Here is a 15106-nt window from a genome sequence, read left to right as displayed (position 1 = left end):
GCAGCTAAAAAAAAGATAAAAGCATAACATGGCCACATACAAAATGAAATGTACCACAAAATGCAAAAGATGGTCGAGACAATAAAATTTAACACGTGGGCAAAGGACAAACATGAGCCCTACCCGCTATATTATGGCCATCACCTTGGTTCCTACAAAACCTATGAGTGCCCCACTGCATCATTAAGGAACCCATGTATGTCCCAACCCCTGGTGGGCGATGAAATGCCCCACCTTAAAGGGGTAATCATTGTTATATCATACACATCATGCTCTCATCCCTTGGAGCCCCAAGCAGTGAAAAAAGAAAAATCAATAAAAGGCAAGAGGCAAATGAAGGGTGGAAAAGCAAAGGTCGGGGTAACTAATGTACTACAATTGCTCCCTCCTACATTCATACACCCAAATATGTGAACATCCCTCAACATCCCCATCCTGGAGCCCATGGCATTTGGCCTTGAGACCTCTTTTGATGATAATGGCCTTCATCACGATCTTCAAGAGAATCTCTCCTTCTATAGTTAGACCCGTTGTTGTTGAAGCCACGATTGTTGTTGTAGTTGGAACTTGGAGCACTTCTCTTTTCCGGACAGTCTCGGACATAGTGACCATGCTTGTGGCAATTATAGCATTCAATTCTTCTCAATCTTCTCTTAGAGTCCTAAGATTCAGGGGCATGCTTTCTTGAATTAGATGATCTTCCTCTTCCTTTCCTCTTCTTGCATTAAGCAACAAATGCAATGGGCTCTCCTTCTTCATGCTTTTAATCCTTCCTCTTGATATCATCATGGTCTCTTCTTGAGTGCACTTGCCAATGAGCTCATCAAATGAAGGGAACCTGTCATTGTTGCTAATAGCAGTGATGAATGTCTCCCAAATCGGAGGAAGACCTCCAAGTGCAATGAGTACCAACTCTTTATCAAATATGACTTCTCCAACAGACAATAGTTGATCCTTGAGTTGGGATATCCTCATGAAATATGACTACACAGTCTCTCCTTTGTTCATCTTAATATCGTTGAGTTGATTCTTCAAAGAAAGAATGTGGCTGAAGTTGTTGACTTGATACATCCCAACCAATTTATCAAACATTTCCTTGGACTTCTTCAACTTTGAAATATAAATAAGAAAATGATCTCTCAAAGAATCAATAATTATTTTCTTAGCTTTGACCTCACCTTTCTTGTACTTGGCTTTGATAGCAACAGAAGCGTTTTCAGGAGGCTTAGGTACCTTTCCTTCCACATATTCCAAGACATCATTCTCATCCAAAGTCACTTCCAACCTGGTTCTCCAAACATCATAGTTAAATGAGTCATTCAACTTCTCTTCAGTTTTGAAGTATGAGGTAGACATCTTGACCAAGTCAAATAAGCTCCTTTCAATCAGATTCTTTCACAAGTGATTGTTCTTGTCTCCTTGGGCTTGTCTTCACCTCAACGCTAAAACCATGTTAATTTTCTAGTGTTCTATGCTTGACACAATCACTTATTACAATTCTTCTTTAATTAGCAATCATTTTATCCAATAAATTCAATCTTCCAACAACAATAAGCAAATGTAGATAAAACAGTAAACCAAATGCACAATAGAAGACAGCCATGAACAATAGAGACAGTAATTTGGTCAAAGACCAAGGAAAAACCCCACAAGGGTGAAAACCCTTTCCAAATTCTTCTTCTATTAGATGTCATCAAATGTTCAATAGAGAGATATAATGTCCAAGTACATCAACAATGAGTCAAAGGGTCAAACCCTTGACTAACCAAGTCAACTATCCAATATCCAAACCAATATGACCAATATAGTCAAATCTGGTCAAACTTGAAATCGGCAATTTCTAGTCAAAGTCAGCAGCAGTCAATGCAGTCCTAACCAGTCAAAGTCAAAGGTCAAAAATCAGCTCGAAAAGATTCGGTCAACCTGTCAAAAGGTGTGGCCTCCTTTCTTCAGTCAAAATCAGTCAAAACAATCTGCCCATAAGATCTAGTCAAAGTCAAACTTTGACCTGTAAAAACCATAGCCAAATTTCTGGAGTAAATGCTAGCCAAACAGCCCAGAAAATCTCGGTCAAAGTGCGAGTCAACTTGGTCTTCCAAACAGATCCAAAATCCCAAGTCAAAGCAAGCTCAATAACCCAAAAGTCAATGTTGGTCAAAGGCCCAAAACAGAAAGTCAACGCAGCTAAGTAACCGGATTCGTCCAAATGGCCTGGCGAACCGGAATTCGGCGTGTCGAATATGATTCAGCGAAAAAACGTGTCCCAAAATACGATTTGTTGAATCCTATCAGGATTCTTCGAATCCCAAACATGTCTCGAAATTTGCCTGCGTGTCCCGATATCTAGGATTCGTTTAGCCGAAAAGGGACTCCCGCGGGTTAAAAAAGGCCGCATTTCCTCATTTCAGTGACGTTGTTTATCATTTGGCTTGCATTGTTTGAGCTATTTGCAAGTGGAGAAGGGTTTGGAGCAAGGAGCTAAGGGAGTAGAGCGTTCGACAAGGAGATTCAAACACCAAGTAAGTGCATTTCAGCTCCATTTTTTTGCATTTCTTATTCTATTACATCAGTTTGTATATGATTTTTTGTTTACAAATTTGCGCATGTTTTGTTCATTTCTTTTACAGTATTCATGGGTCAAACAAAGGCAGCAGTTAGGGGGCAAAGGAAGGGCAAGAATGTTTCCATTGGAGATGCCCCTCCTCCCCCAATATCATCAGAGTCTGCTGCAAGTAATGTTGATGGAAGAGGAGGACCTAAAGACAACACTGATAAATATCCATTGTGGAAATATGTCACAAGAGAGGATGGGACAGGCACCAAGGGAAAGGGAGGAGGCAATGTGCAATGGAGATGCAACTTTGTCACATTTCTTTCAAAAGCACATATTACCATGTGAAAGCACATTTGTTGGCTTTACCGGGTTGTGGGATTGGAGCTTGTAAAGCTGTTTCTTTACAAAAGAAAAAAGAATTGGAAAAGGAGTCCACTATTGGTATGGAAAATGTGGCTTCAAAATCAAGAAAACCCAAGAATGAAGACCCCCTTCCATTATCTTACTATCTTGTAGTTGTAACTTGTAAGTTGTCTTTTAGTTATAACTTATGAATTATGAATCATGATTTATGTGACCACTGACATGTATTTGAATTTTGTATGTACTATGCATGCTATAGATGAGGCTGTGTTTGAAATCAATAAATTTGTATCATTACTTAAAATTTGTGTATGAAATATCTAATTTTTAGTATATATATGTTTAATAAAATAATATATAATGAATCCTACGTGCCCTGTTCCGGGGGGTCAATGTGTCCGAATCCGATACTACGAATCCCAAATCCCCGTGTCAGGTGACTTAGCAACGCAGTCAATATATTTTCTCTCTCTCCTCTTCGTACATGTGAACTTTGACCTGCAATTTCAGAGTTGTACGAACCAATCAAGAGAAGATGTGATGTGTTGATGATGTGCCCAAGTGATGTGACGTGAGGTGTATTTATATGTGGTTGATGAGGTCGAATTTCACTGCCCAGGTCGACTCGTACTTTTGTGCAGAAGTGGGTTTCACATTAAAAATAATATTTTTCCTTGTGCAAATTAAATTCTTCCAAGGGCTAGTAGGGTCTTCAGAGAATGAGGAAGGCTTCCCAAAGTAGGGAATTTCTCCCTGAGCTGCCAAATTTCAACAAGAAGTTCCATCTAGGCTCAAAGGAAGAGATTGCAGCCAAGGCCATAAGCTGAATACTCTGCACCTGTACGTGGCTTAGCATCCAATTTATCACAAGTAAAGAGTCAACAAAGATATTTACTTGTCCAATATTCCTGCCAAGAGCACATTTAAGAAGGATCTTTAAGGCCACGGACTCAGCAAAGTTATTAAACAGAACCCCCAGTACTTCATTAAACCTGAGATAAGTGTGAAATTCCTCCAACACTACTGTAGTTGTTTAGCCTCTGCCTGGCTCCATCAAAAAACCCCAGGGATATGACCTTTCAACAACCAAATCACTCAACTGTCGAGGAACTGCTTACTTAGCAATCCCTTTCCAATAAGACATCAAAGCACTGAATTGTGAGAAAACTTGGAAAGGATGTATAGAATCTGAGTTACTTGCAAGCCAAATATCCCAGAGTGCCAAACAAGGCAACACTCAAAACTCTTTTCGCTCTTATTTACTGAAAGATAACCACATAGATTCCATTCCATATATTTGCACATCCTGTAATTTGTTCAGCATCTTTCTAAATTTTCTGTGCATAAGAACAAATGATCATTAGACAAGAAATATATTCAGCCTCATTCCTGCACAAACTACAAATCCCAGGTCCTTGTATGTTTCTCCTCTGGAACACTTCCCATGTCAAAGCCTTATTTCTCAAGGCCAGCCAGAGGAAAATTCAGCTTTTCTATGGAACTTTCAATTTCCAGATTATGCTCCACCACCAAATAGCCTCCTGATGTTCAGGTTCAAACAAAGACTTAAATCCCACCTAGCAGTATGTGCTCCAAGAGCCTTATTCTTTGACCAGAAACCAGATGAAAGAGTCATTTTCCTCTCTCAACCCAATATGTCCTCTCTTGAGACTTCAATATATAACTTCAACATTATCCCCCTGCTCCCATTGGCAGCCCTTATGTCTACGCAGTTTGCCATCTTTGCTGCCAGATATCAGTGGACATTGGATCTCCTACCTGATTCAGAGTATGAATATCCCTATCCTGTAGAAGTGTTATCACTTCATCCAGAAGCCATTCCCCTGCATCACACCCCACGACAGAATCTGCTCCCCTTACCTTCTCCCCATTCCCTACTTGCCAAGCCAAATGATGGCCAATCACACCAAAACCCTTTTTTCAATACTGCACTTCCAAAATTTAGGGGGTCGCGGCATACCCATTTCAAAAGATAATTCCCAGTTCCACAATTTGTGCAACCTTGCTTGGACATTATCTGTGCCACAAGTTAATATCTACAGGAATTTCAGTATGGAGTTTGGGAAATCTAACCTATAGTAACGAAAACCAAAAATATAATTGTGGCATTGCATCCTGGCCTTCTTTTCCTACTAATTTCGTCTTTTATTAGCTTGGTAAACTTAAGTTGTTCAAAGTTTAAGGTTGGCTTTGATCCCTACCAAGACTAGATGGCAAAGAATCCTTTTGTATGATTTTAGTTAATACAAATTGTATTCTTGCTTCATTTTCTTAAATGGCAATGCATATATGATCCAGATACTTACCACATTGCTTACAACTTTAGATTTCTCAATGTCTCATAGATGATTAGTGCTTGCATTTAGCATAAGATCTGAAGGAAGAATAAAAGCATTTCAAAGATCGTGTCATGCCAAATAAAGACAACTTGCCAGTTACAAATAAGTGCCGTAGCAATGCTCTGCCACTAACTTGGCATAGATCAATGTCTCATTGATGATTAGTGCTTGCATTTAGCATAAGATCTGAAGGAAGAATAAAAGCATTTCAAAGATCGTGTCATGCCAAATAAAGACAACTTGCCAGTTACAAATAAGTGCCGTAGCAATGCTCTGCCACTAATTTTACCTACCTCTTAGCCCGAGAGACATAAGCAAGAATAAATTTGCCACTTTTATCGCCAAATCTCAAAAGCTGCTCAACAGTCTCAAAAAGCAGGGGAATGCTACATTGTTGAAAGCGTGCATTTAGTTAAGGGTCCTGACATGCACATATTTATTTAAACAAAAGGATGAAAACAGGAAATTTAAAAAGTTTGTAAATTTTCAGATGACTACTTTCCAATTATGAATCAAAATGCATGGGAGAGAGAAATGATGGATATAAATGTCAGCCCCAATAATAAGATCAAAGCCCTCTGGAAACTGCTTCAGAATCTGAGAAAGTTGATCATGATTTCCCCATTCAAGCTTTTCTGATGTTATCTCTGTATCATGCAAACATGCATAGTGAGATCTGATAATATCCTCTCATCTTGGAAGTAAGCAAAAGGCCTCCTAATAGCCACTATTATTTCCTAATTTACTAGGTAAGAACTATTTAAGCATGCAAGGCCCATCGTTTTATCATTCCTACAATTAACAATCCCAGTAATCCTATGTTCCAAAAACTGACTTGAATCAGACGAGATTCCCTTCATATAGAATATAAGCCAAAAGCAGCATTTTCTTTTCATTCATCACAAAATGTGACCTTTCAGTAACTGGATAATACTTGCTCTAAAATACTATACAAATAAACAAATTATACTGTTCACCATCATTTTCTAATTTTGGTTTTTCACGGAAAGTCTCTAACCTGCACAACTTGCTATTCCTGAACTTAGCTGTAGGTCTATATTTTGCTTCAACACCTGCACAAGGTTAAGTGTAATAAGCAATAAAATAAATTTTAAATCATGCACATGAGCAATCAAGTAACAAAATCATTGAAATTAAAGAGTGGCATTCAATTTTTAATGTAAGCCTAGTCACTAACAAGATGAAACCAAAGTCAAATTACTCACTCAAGGATTTTGCTACAACTTGCAAGGGATAATGTTGTGGATTGGTCTACTTGGCACACTGAAACCACAACTTCACATACACGTACGCTTATATGAAAAAGGGAATGGTTGACATGCAGTGCAAATTAATCAGACTTTAGGGGCAATTCGAGATCAACCATCATATTGGCAATGTCCCATCCATAGACAAAAGATCATAAATCACAAAGTGGTCTGTGCACTACTACAAATACTAAGTAAAATCTTGTTTTCAGAAGAAAGAACACTTTAGTCAGCTGAAGGCACAGGAAACACAAGAGAAGCAAGAAGAGAGCCACAAATATGGATTAGTTACTACACAGGAACCACTTTAACTTAAGAAATTGTGTCTGCAAGCCTAGAACACATGTAGACTGCTACAATGGACCTTAGACGAAAGTAAAGTGCAGATGAACAGTTATACCAATGCTAGTCATCATTGCTCCCATCTTCACACACATCTTAAACCTTGATAATTAAGGAATTTAATAGCAAAGACTGGAGCAGCCATTGCAAGCCAAAGTTCTTCAAAGGCAGATGCTCTCCTCCTCTACTGTAGTGACTTGTGTGAGAGTGACATCATGCAGTTGGCATCTCTATATAGACTGAATGGCTTCTATTGTAGACTCCAATTCTTCGAAAGGTACTTTATGTTGTTCTCACCTCATTCTTTAAGGAAATCTGAATTTCGATCTGATTTTATGATTTTTGATTAAATTAAATGAGATTTGATACATGCATTCATGATAATAATGATATTTTGTGCAGAAGGCCTTAGTATTGACCTCAAATGTAATGACTGAATGCTAATTATTGGTATTTAATGACTGAAGGCTAGTTATTGGTATTTAACGAGATTCAATACTTGCATTCATGACAATAATATAGTTCTAAAAACTAGAACTAGAATTTGAACCGGGCCACTTATCAAACTGGGGTTCGAACCGAAACTGGAACAAACCAGAATTGAAAAACATACATGAGATAATTATTTTTTAATGAAAAAAAGTATTTTTGAGATTCCAAACCATTAGAGACAAAATATTCAAAAAAATTTCACCTCTATACCATGTAATGGTGCATATATCAAAATGGCACCAATTGCAATACATATCATCAACAAAATACATAATCAATGAGGCTCCAAATGGCCTCTCGATTCCAAAATCATTGCGACAACTCAAGCTACTAGGCCACTGACCTACTATATATCACTGATCAACATGATCACTCATCAAACTTTTGCTTGCATAGCATTTTCCCTAGTCTTTGCCTCCTCAAACTTTTCAAGAGTATTCTGTCGGTGCCCTAATATACCCTATCACTTCATATGGTGCATCACATGGGGTTGTGTGGCCTCTCATAACAGCCAAGTGTTATTTCAACCTATGGATATCCCACCCCCTGTATTGGGCACTTGCAATATTTGCACAACGTTTGCCATCAACAACATCACAATGAACCCATGCAGCATCTTTGGCTTTTGGGGCCATGGTGAATGATGAAATTACAGATTTGAATAGAAAGAGATCTGCAAATACGAAAAACAAAATGCAACTAAGTAAAATACAAAACCTATCATAAATTTGGAAACAACAAAGAGGCAGATCTACAAAGAGGGGCTGTTTTTTACTTGAAAAGGGGGGGGGGGGAATTAAAAACAGAGACAACCATCAAATCTGGAATTTTTCAAGAGAGAAATCATACCTGGGAAAGGAAACCAGCTGCCAAAGCCTCCTCCCAAAGATACCAACTCTGAGATGAAAAAAACATCCAAACTTCTTGGTGTTGCAACAAAACTTAGTTCTGTTGCAGAACTCTCCAAGCTTTCATATCTATGTTGCCAGGAAACGTGGGTGCGGGGACGGGGACTGGGACGGGGACGGGGACGGGGACGGCATTTTTGGAAACAGGGTGCATGGGTTCGTCGGGTAATATAATAATATTAAATTTTAATAATTATATTTTATAAATTATAAATTTATAAGTAATAATATATATGAAATTTGAATTTGTATATTTTTTCAACTTTAAACAAGAAAACTTTAATGATAATCATTTAAATGGGACAGATTTTGTCACACACAGCTGACTGAGATACACTAGCCAAGTTTCCTACAAACTCAAGAGTACGCTCAAAAATCCTAAAGTATTCTGAGTTCTCAAAGACTCAACATTTTAAACTTTATTTTATTGGGCTGCCTTGTGTGTTTGGTGGGACAGTAGTGAAATATATGCTACCAGCAGCCATAATTTATACTTTAATGTAGCCACAAGCCTAAAAAAAAACCACAGAATTTATATGTTAATGACAAATGTAATGATTCAATTTTTCAAAAATTAAAATATATATACTATGAACTGTTTTTCCTAAACAAATTCTGAACCATTTAATTGGATTTTGTTGATCCATGGTGAAATTACATTGCAAGGGCAAGCAACACCATTGTTAGAGGGTAGATAATGAACTGGCTTGAATGTTGTGTAGATGATTGAGTTGAAAATTTGAAATACATTCTCACTGAACGGTTTATATTGTAAAGAATAGCACAGAGCTATATTCAGTGTATGAATGCAATTATGTAATGCCATTCATTAATGCAAAAAATGATGAAGATTTTCTGCGCTTTATTAATCTAATTGCAACTATTTCAGGTTAAAAGAACTGAAACGTATACTTCTCATATTATAGTATATAGTATAAAAAATTAAAAATTTAACAAGTCTGGGCTGAGTAGAGGTAAGTTTGTGGCATTGTCATCTCTGTTTAGGGCTTCGGTTGGGTACAGGAGTCTGCATAGGGAGGCCGAGGTCTGTTCCTTAGTGAACAGTGAGCTGTTTTGTGTAAACAGTGGCATGAATCAAGCCCTACAGCTCAGCGTTTGACAACAACAAGGAGGAGGGACTATGCCGCAGCTGTAGGAGGCAAATTGAGTGTATAAAAGTGGACTGACAGTTGTGGCTCATGTTGCAGACAGTCCGAAACAGCAAGAAATTGTGACATTCATTCCGGCAATTCTGCTTAATGTAGTTGAGCCCCTGTGGGTGTTCACTGTTCAAATGTGTAATATAATGCACCTATATTTTTCACACGTGGGTCTTGTGAAACTTTTTCATGGAATAATAAAATTGAAAACGAAAACTTGTAAATACCACTGCCGCTGAAGCTGCTCTATCCACTGTCGCCGGAAATGGTAAACGGGGACGGCTCAAGCCTCAACCAAATGGAAAAAACTTAAAAGCTAAATGAAATCAGTAATCACGTATCAGATATTTGCTTGTGTGCGTTCATAAAGAGTTAAAGTCTTAAAGATTTAGGGTTTTTTAAGTTTTTTACCTTTGTTATAAGTTATTTTTTAAATTTCAATAAAAAAAATTATTTGAAAATTAAATTTTTAATATAGTTTTTTTATGAAGAACCCAACCGAAGAACCCGAAGAACCCAAAAACCCAAGAACCCGTTAAAGGAAAAGAACCCAAATTTTTTTTTTGAAGAACCCGGTTCTTCTGGGTTCGTCTAGGAAGAACCCGTACCCGAATCCGGTACTTGGGTGCGGGAACCCGGGACGGGTTCGAGAACCCCACCCCCGGGTGCGGGTACCCATGCAACATAGTTTCATATGCATACAAAAACTAGAAATGAGAAGTGTGAGGCAAATAGGAGCTCGAGCTGCTTTTATAAGCTTGGGGGTGAGATTTTTGAGAGAAATTGCCCATGGTTTCCAAAAAAACCACCTAAAAACACCATTTGCGGGTCCCTGTCCTTGCCACATATGCTATCGATGAACCAGGCTGGTTTTTAGCAAACCTGGCCAATTAGTACCAGTTGGTTCCAGTTAAGTACCAAACCAGCCAGTTTGGTACCTAACCTATACCAAACAATCCCCAAATATGATTTATCTACCGGTTTGATGTCTGAGGAGAACTGACCGGCCAGATTCACTGGTTACCGGTTCAAACCGGCCAGCGTTTAAAAATTAAAACTATGGATAATAATGCTACATTTTGCAGAAGGCCTTAGTATTGACATCAAATGTAACCATCAATCACATTTATAAATATAATAGAAATACTTGTGTACTTTGAAGTTTTCCCTTTGCTCAAGGTAGGATTGTATCTCCTAGAGGTAAATGGGTATTTTGGTTACTTCCTTTAAGATGTGTTGTTTCTTTTGCAAAGTGGATATTTTAGTTTCTTCTTTCGACATGTGCTTGTATCTCCATCAATTAGGGAGTTTAATTCTGGACATATACTCATGGATATTGTTATCCCTCACGATGGATTGAGGGACACATTGCATGTCCTAGTGTCACATTTTTGATTCAATTGGATGATATGTGAGCATATTTGTAGTGTCCCAAGGTAATTTTGCCCTTAGGGTTACTAGGGCATTCATTAAATCAAGAAGGATTATACAACAGCAGTGCACATTCATTCATTAATACAACAGTATCATTGAATAGGATGAAGAATTCCAACAGCAATATGGTTCTTCAACAAAATACAGTAAGTTAGGGATGACTGCCCAAGAACACTAAGTCTATCCAATATTCCACCAGTATAATTATGATTTACAATGCCAATATTTAGTAAACTAGCAATCCAATTGTAGCTCACACTAACATTATCCAATGCTATTGTACTACACTATTAATAACTCATTGTCTACTCATTTGCTCTTAAGGGAGGCTTATGGTAGCCCTGATCAATTCCACGATTCCAACTGCCCACTTCTGCCAAGCATGTGATCGTGATGGTTGTTCCGAGCTTACTGCCACCTAGGTACCTAAGCTATAACCTCTGCATAATAGTGCCCAGGAGTTGGCCGACCACAGGGAATCCTTGGCCCAAAGTCGTCTCTTAGTTGCAAGAGGATCCAAACTTGCTATGGGTAACCACATCCCTAGGAAAGACTGATGTTTAGGCTGGGGTCCAGGGGAGGAATATACAGATCCCTAACCTTGCCCTGATGAACTTCGTTGTCTTTAACAACCTCCCGATAGCCTCAGGGCAACACTCCAATATTTAGTTCGCACCATAAGAGACTTCCGCTACAACTGGTACACAAACTTGTCCCTCAGATGCTTAGCGCTGACTTCAAATTGACTCGAAAGAGTTTTTCATGTACAACTCATGCCCTAGATGTGTCTTGCTACCACAAAACAGTTCACTTTGCCTCAAAACCTAAAACATCAGCTTCAAGGGAATTTCAAGAGGGTTTCTCAAGGATAGACCTTCGTTGATCTCTAAAGACCGAACTTATTGACTAATAAATTAACCACATAAACTTCTTCCCTACTAACCAAAAAATAACCGAGTTGCTCCAAAATAAATAAGTTGTAAAACGACCAAAAAAAGTCTAGCTAGGGTGGGATCACCTCCATCAAAACTAGACAAAGAAAAACGGATCTTAAAACCCGCAAAGCCTCTGGCTCAAAGAAAACATAGACAACCCAATTCAATGATGATCAAATGACTCTAACTCTCTCGTGAAAATTTCTAACCAGAAATCCTACTACAGTGATTAATATTATTTCTTCTACTTGTTACCTCAAGAATAAGTTATTCATAGTATTCTTACGACAAATATCGAAATATATTCTACTGCAGCCTTCACAATTAAAACATTGCAAAAAGTAAATACAACCACAATGAAAGTTGTTTTTGGACAATCATCCCCGGAAAAACCCAATGTGGGAAAACTGGTCCAACAAATGAGGGTTTTTATTATTCTTCAGCAAATTCTCTTGTACATATTACAGCCAGCAAAATAGGAATGAGAAATTTTATAGACACTTTTTGACCAAGTTCTACCCCAGGGGAATCACTTCTTCTTCCCCAGAATCCTTTTGATCCTCTCTGCGTCAAACTGCTCTCCCAGGATCAGCATCAAGCTTCCCACGCAAGCTCTGCGTCAAACTGCCCCTGCGCTGCCTCTTTTTGCGTCACCCTATTCCTGTTCTATGTCTCGCTGCCTTGCACTCTATGAATGTGTTGATGCCCTCACTCTCTTTCTCACCTGCAACTCTCCCTCTGATTCGATATTCTCTTGCCAAACTTCGACCAATGAGAAAATTGATCTTACTCAGGTAACTGAGTATTTGCCTCAGTGTGTTCTCCAAGTGCCCATCAAGTCTCTTCTTATAATCGTCTCGTTGATCATTCAACAGCCCAGATTAGATTCTAATCAATGGTTAGGATCATTTGACTTGATCTCCACCTTCTTCTAGAAGTTCCATTCACACTTTAGATTAATACCCATTAATTATTTTAATTTCCTAAGTTTAGACTTAGGTTCCCATTAAAAATAACTTATTATTTTAATAAAATTGTTTCCGGGTGGAATTTCCGAAAACGATTTCTGGGTATTGGAGAATGCATGTGTCTAAGCCTTCCTGCAAATTTTGAGGCCTAGAGCACATCCGATGCTACCCCAAATCAACACTCCCTCTTAGCGAGGAATGTGCTCTAGCAATATACTGCTACTGCATATTGCTCTGACTCTGAAGCATCATCCTCTGCGTTGTTGATGTCTAACATGTTGTCCACCAACTAATGCACTATTGTTGTAAATGTATTGTTGCCTTTGACACTGCCACTGTCAATGCTACATCTGTACTACAGCTCCCTCTGAATGTCTGCATCTGTGTTGTTGCCCTTACTGAAACAGATTTTCAACCATACCCATCTGCTCTCTAAGCTGAGTGAACTTAGCTCTTTCGAGAGCCTTTATGAGTAAATCGGCCACCTGCTCTCTTGTGGGGACATACTGTAGCTGTACGGCCCCACGCTGAACACAATCTCTGATAAAGTGACAACGGATATCTATATGTTTCAACCGATCATGAAATACTGGACTCTCAGAGAGTTTGATACAACTCTGATTATCGCAGTAAACCTTGGTCGCTTCTATCCTTTTTCTGAATAAGCTCATAAGCAAATTTCGGAGCGATATGGCTTCACACATAGTTGTGTTGGCTACAATATATTATGCTTCTGCTAAGCTCAGTGCTACCGATTTTTGTTTCCTGCTGCACCAAGATATCATCCCTGATCCAAAACTGAAGCAGTAACCTAAGGTACTTTTCAGTCTACTAAATTACCTACCCAATTTGCATCAATGAACCCATTCAAACTGACGTCCTCCCCTCGGGAGTACTTCAACCCATATCTGACTGTTCAGCGTACATACCTAAGAATGTGTCTTGTTGTTGCCCAGTGCACCCTTTTTTGTTCCACCGTGAACTGACTAAGAGTGTTGACAACGAAACAAATGTTTGGCCTAGTATTGACCAGATACATAAGCGACCCAATGAGTTGCCTGTACAAGGTGGGATCTACTTCCTTGTCTTCTGATGCATCTATTTTCTTCCAGTTGGTGATCATGTGAGTAGCCATGGGTCAGCAATCCTGCACTCTGAATCCTTCAGAATTTATGTAGCGTGCCTTCCTTGTCGAAGGAAGATCTCCCTATTCTTCTGCCAAACTTCTAACCCCAGAAAATAATGCATCAATCCCAAGTCCTTCATGTCCAATTCAGCTTCAAGATTCTTCTTGCAATTCTAGATGAGCCTGGATGACCCAGTTAGGAACAAGTCATATACATACAATACCAGAATAAGTGGCTCATTCTCTACCAACAAATAGTAGAGATTGGGATCAACATCACTCATGACAAATCCCAACTGCTGCAAGTAACTATCAATCCAACCATACCATGCTCTGGGTGTTTGCTTGAGCCTGTCTAGGGCTTTCTTTAACTTGCAAACATGAGTTTTCTTCTCATGAGTTTCGAAGCCTTCGAGTTGTTCTATATACACCTCCTCTTCTATCACTATATTCAAGAATGTTGTCTTGACATCCATCTGGTGAATCTCCCATCCCATTTGAGTTGCTAGGGATATAACAGATTGGATAGAATCATAGAGGTGTATCGAGCAACTGGGGCGAAGGTCTCCTCATAGTCTATTCCTTCTTACTAAACATACCCCTTTGCCACAAACCTTGCCTTGTACTTCTCCCATACTTCCAACCCCAAAAAATAGTGCATTAGCCCCATATCCTTCATGTCGAATATTGCTGCAAGGTTCCTTTTGTAGTCCTCTATGAGCCTCAATGATCCCGTCAAAAATAGATCATCTACATATAAAACCAGAATGAGAGGCTCATTCTTCACCATCAAATAGTAAAGATTGGCATTTGCATCACTCTTGATGAATCCCAACTGTTGCAAGTAACTGTCAATTCGACCGTACCACGCCCTGGGTACCTACTTGAGCCCATACAGGGCTTTCTTCATTCAGCATACATGAGTGCGCTTCTGAGTCTCTAAGCCTTCAGGTTGCTCTATGTACACCTCTTCTTCTATCACCCCATTCAAGAATGTTGTCTTGACCTCCATCTGGTGAATTTCCCATCCCATCTGCGTTGCTAGGGATATGACGGATCTGATAGAGGTATATCTGGCAACTGGGGCGAAGGTCTCTTCACAGTCTTCTTTTTTAGCATACCCCTTTGCCACGAATCTAGCCTAATACTTCTCTACACTGCCATCTGCAGCGTATTTGATCTTGTAGATCCACCTG

General features: G+C 39.0%; 1 protein-coding gene across 4 annotated transcripts in view; it reads right to left on the bottom strand.

Annotated features, from left to right (window-relative positions):
- The window catches only part of LOC149263020 (Putative methyltransferase family protein), a 346478-nt gene that overhangs the window by 132000 nt on the left and 199372 nt on the right, over positions 1–15106 (bottom strand). For 3 of the 4 annotated variants that reach the window (XM_089425592.1, XM_089425601.1, XM_089425595.1), the window contains exons 5-7: positions 6296–6350; positions 5823–5924; positions 5571–5679 (exon numbers count right to left, since the gene is read on the bottom strand). In XM_089425592.1, coding sequence (XP_089281718.1) covers positions 5571–5679; positions 5823–5924; positions 6296–6350 — 266 coding nt within the window. Of the gene's footprint in view, positions 1–5423; positions 5464–5570; positions 5680–5822; positions 5925–6295; positions 6351–15106 lie in introns of those variants that run through there. The other variant, XM_089425598.1, reaches the window with a different exon arrangement.

Source organism: Pinus tabuliformis, chromosome 6 (assembly GCF_031772625.1).
Source record: "Pinus tabuliformis cultivar Carrire ecotype Pingquan chromosome 6, CPIR1, whole genome shotgun sequence".
NCBI lineage: Eukaryota > Viridiplantae > Streptophyta > Pinopsida > Pinales > Pinaceae > Pinus > Pinus tabuliformis.
The sequence above is the reverse complement of the archived record's forward strand: the minus strand, read 5'-3'. Positions and strand labels throughout refer to the sequence as shown.